The sequence below is a fragment of the Wasmannia auropunctata genome, unplaced genomic scaffold (assembly GCF_000956235.1).
Source record: "Wasmannia auropunctata unplaced genomic scaffold, wasmannia.A_1.0 LD336106.1, whole genome shotgun sequence".
NCBI classification, from domain to species: domain Eukaryota; kingdom Metazoa; phylum Arthropoda; class Insecta; order Hymenoptera; family Formicidae; genus Wasmannia; species Wasmannia auropunctata.
The window spans coordinates 2,386,669-2,389,450 of record NW_012026784.1 but is presented as its reverse complement, the minus strand read 5'-3'; the positions used below and the strand labels follow the sequence as shown (position 1 = coordinate 2,389,450).

The 2,782-nt window shown below is 51.6% G+C and overlaps 1 protein-coding gene across 1 annotated transcript; it reads left to right on the top strand.

The window, feature by feature from the left end:
• The first annotated feature begins 1,155 nt into the window (after positions 1 to 1,155).
• On the top strand, positions 1,156 to 2,154 carry LOC105456546. The gene has a single exon (XM_011700664.1). It carries the CDS (start codon positions 1,156 to 1,158, stop codon positions 2,149 to 2,151), a length of 996 nt encoding a protein of 331 aa, XP_011698966.1. The 3' UTR covers positions 2,152 to 2,154.
• The last annotated feature ends 628 nt before the right edge of the window (positions 2,155 to 2,782 follow it).

Here is a 2,782-nt window from a genome sequence, read left to right as displayed (position 1 = left end):
CCTGGAAAGTTTCGCAAGAAAATTTATTTTTGCTCCTACCTTGCGAAACGCATTGTATTCCATATGAGTGCCACGTATCCATTAATATAACACCTGCGCCCATTGTACGCTATACATTGTGATATATTGACGGTTAAAAATGTCACGAGATTCAATTTAACATTATCCATTATGCAAGAAAATTTTATATTTATTTTATATTTATTATTATATATTTTTTCTCTTAATCTTCTCTGATGACTAATTATTATTATTAGGTGTTACTATTAAGAAATAATGATTACAGAAGTAAAATTACCTCAGTAAAAGTATGTAGTGTGTATCGATATAGGAGTAAAAATAATCGATTAGGTGAAATGCACGATATTGAGCAGAAGTCATATGCTGCCTTTCTCTAGGAGAAATTAGAATGTCACGAGGATATCGCGCGCAAGAAAAGGGGAGAAATAAAATCCAATTAGCGCAAGAAGAGAACGCGGGGGACGCGAGATCGCAGCTTGACGGCCGGCGGCTGCAGCGGATCCCCAATGTCAAGAACGCGGCGCCCGGTCGGTCGGTACGTGCCACACGATCAGGCTTTTCTTTTTTTCGAGCTCCGATCGCCTTTTGACTCCTTAGAGGGCCCCGAAGAGGAGCCCCCAGCGAAGAGAAGACGAAGAAAGACGAGGGGCGTGTCTGGTCGCGCGGCTTCTACAAAGAGATGCCCACTTCCCAGTGGACCCCTTCCACTCTTCGGGAGATCCCCTTCCACGTGGTCCCAGGACTCCGTCTCGACGTTCTCCCCACCAGCGGGCCCCAAGAAAACCGGGCGGCATGGTCCAGACCACGAGATCGGCAAGTAAAGCCAGTTTACGGAACGCTTCCGTACACGAAGCATACTCGGCGGAGATCCTCAGACGGTAGCCTGACGGAAAAGCTGACAAACGTAACTTCGAAACAGTCCCGAAAACACCATTACACCTTGCACCTTGAATCCGATCTTTCGGTCAACCTTGGTGACGTTTGCATCGGCATCGATCAATCGGTCAGTCATCGCCAAGATTCCACAGTGAAGGCGATGACAATTGGTTGAGAGTACTCGCGACCAGGGAGCACGTTATGATATAAGATTGCCGGTAGTCCAGGATCAATCGTCCGACACGTGCACACACGAGGATGACCTCCTACGTGGCTTTCCAGCAATACGACCTCCTGGACTCCGAGGGCTACGGATCGGCGAGCAGCCCGGAATCGAATCCGCGTGGCAATTGGCATCACCAGGAGATCTATCCGCAGCCGCCGCGGTCCAGGGGCAGCAGCTGCGGCAGCGTCAGCTCCGTGGACAGCCATCATCAGCAGGAATATCAGGAGATCGGTGGCGGCGGCGCCCCCAATGGCAGCCTCCACGTGACCGCCGGCTTCAACTTCGGCGATTTCTACGAGGGCTATTATCAGGAGGGTGGCTGCCGCAACGAGCATCAGCCAGCGTTGACCGCTGACGTTACCAGAAACGTCACGGATCTTCACGCCAAGTTGATCTTCAGGATGAATGAGCAGTGCGCGACTTACGATGACGCTGCGTCCAGGATGGCCTTCAATGAGGGTGTCATAAACAAGCAGGATCCAGCGGGGTACGTCCAGAAGATGGACCATCTTCCGGCCGGAGCGTACGCAAATTCGAGGACCGACTTCGGTCAGAGTCAGCCTGTCTTCGCAGCGAAGGGCTACGCGAAGAACGGTACCTATCATCCGCGGAACGAGAGTCATCGTTACGCGACTCAGAGGAATCACCCCTACGTCACTTACGCCGTGCCGAAAAACGAGTCTGGCCTGTCGAGCAGCCAGCCAAATAAATTTGATCAGTCGAGGTACCATCAGAGAAACGATGGCCTTCACGTCGTCTTGCCGGCGGAATACGCCAGCCAGAAGTCCAAGGAGGCGACCGTGCAGAAGATGAAGAGCAGCGCGCCCGGCGTCGAGGTGCTGAGGAAGAGAAGACTGGCGGCGAACGCCCGAGAGAGAAGGAGGATGAACAGTCTGAACGACGCTTTCGACAGGCTGCGCGACGTCGTGCCCAGTTTGGGCAATGACAGGAAGCTCAGCAAGTTCGAAACGCTACAAATGGCGCAGACTTACATCGCCGCGCTCTACGAGCTGCTGCAGCGCAAATGAACACGCGATCCGGCGACCCTCGGATCCTCTTCCGAAAGGGAGAACAGTGTCTTGTTCGGCGCTGTGTCTTCCTGCCTGTTGTTGCTGCTGCGATGACTTAAAGAGTCCTCGAAGATCGCGGAACATCGAATAGGAGAGCTAAGAAGCCTGACGGGCATGAGAGAGTCCTGCTAAAGAAAACTGGAGCAACAACGATGAAAACTTCAAGTCCCAAAGCGGCGAAATCAACTGAAATCGGGATCGACATCTTCGTCTTTGTGGAATTCTGCAGAACGTTTCCTCAAGAATCCTCGTTCGAACTTCCTCCGTCGTGAGATGCAGATTGAAAGATCGCTGCTCCATTCTTCGGCGGGAACGACGAGGCGCGTCCTTCATTCGACAGACTCCGAGACGTCCGCAAGTAATGACGAATTGTCGGGGTACCGAGAACGAGACAGCTCGCTCGCTCGGGGAGCATGAATTAACGAGCGAACTGGGAATCGAGACTTCATTAACTTGTAAACGAGTCACTCGACCACGGCGGCATCGACCGTGAACGGTATGTAAGCAAAAAAATATAGTACCGGCGTCGTTATCTAGACTTCTCATTACAAACTCGATTTAATTGTTAAAAAATTTGAAAAAGGTCGAC

Bases quoted from the DNA above. Each gene is read 5' to 3' on its own strand.
- LOC105456546 (XM_011700664.1), top strand. From the start codon at position 1,156: ATGACCTCCTACGTGGCTTTCCAGCAATACGACCTCCTGGACTCCGAG.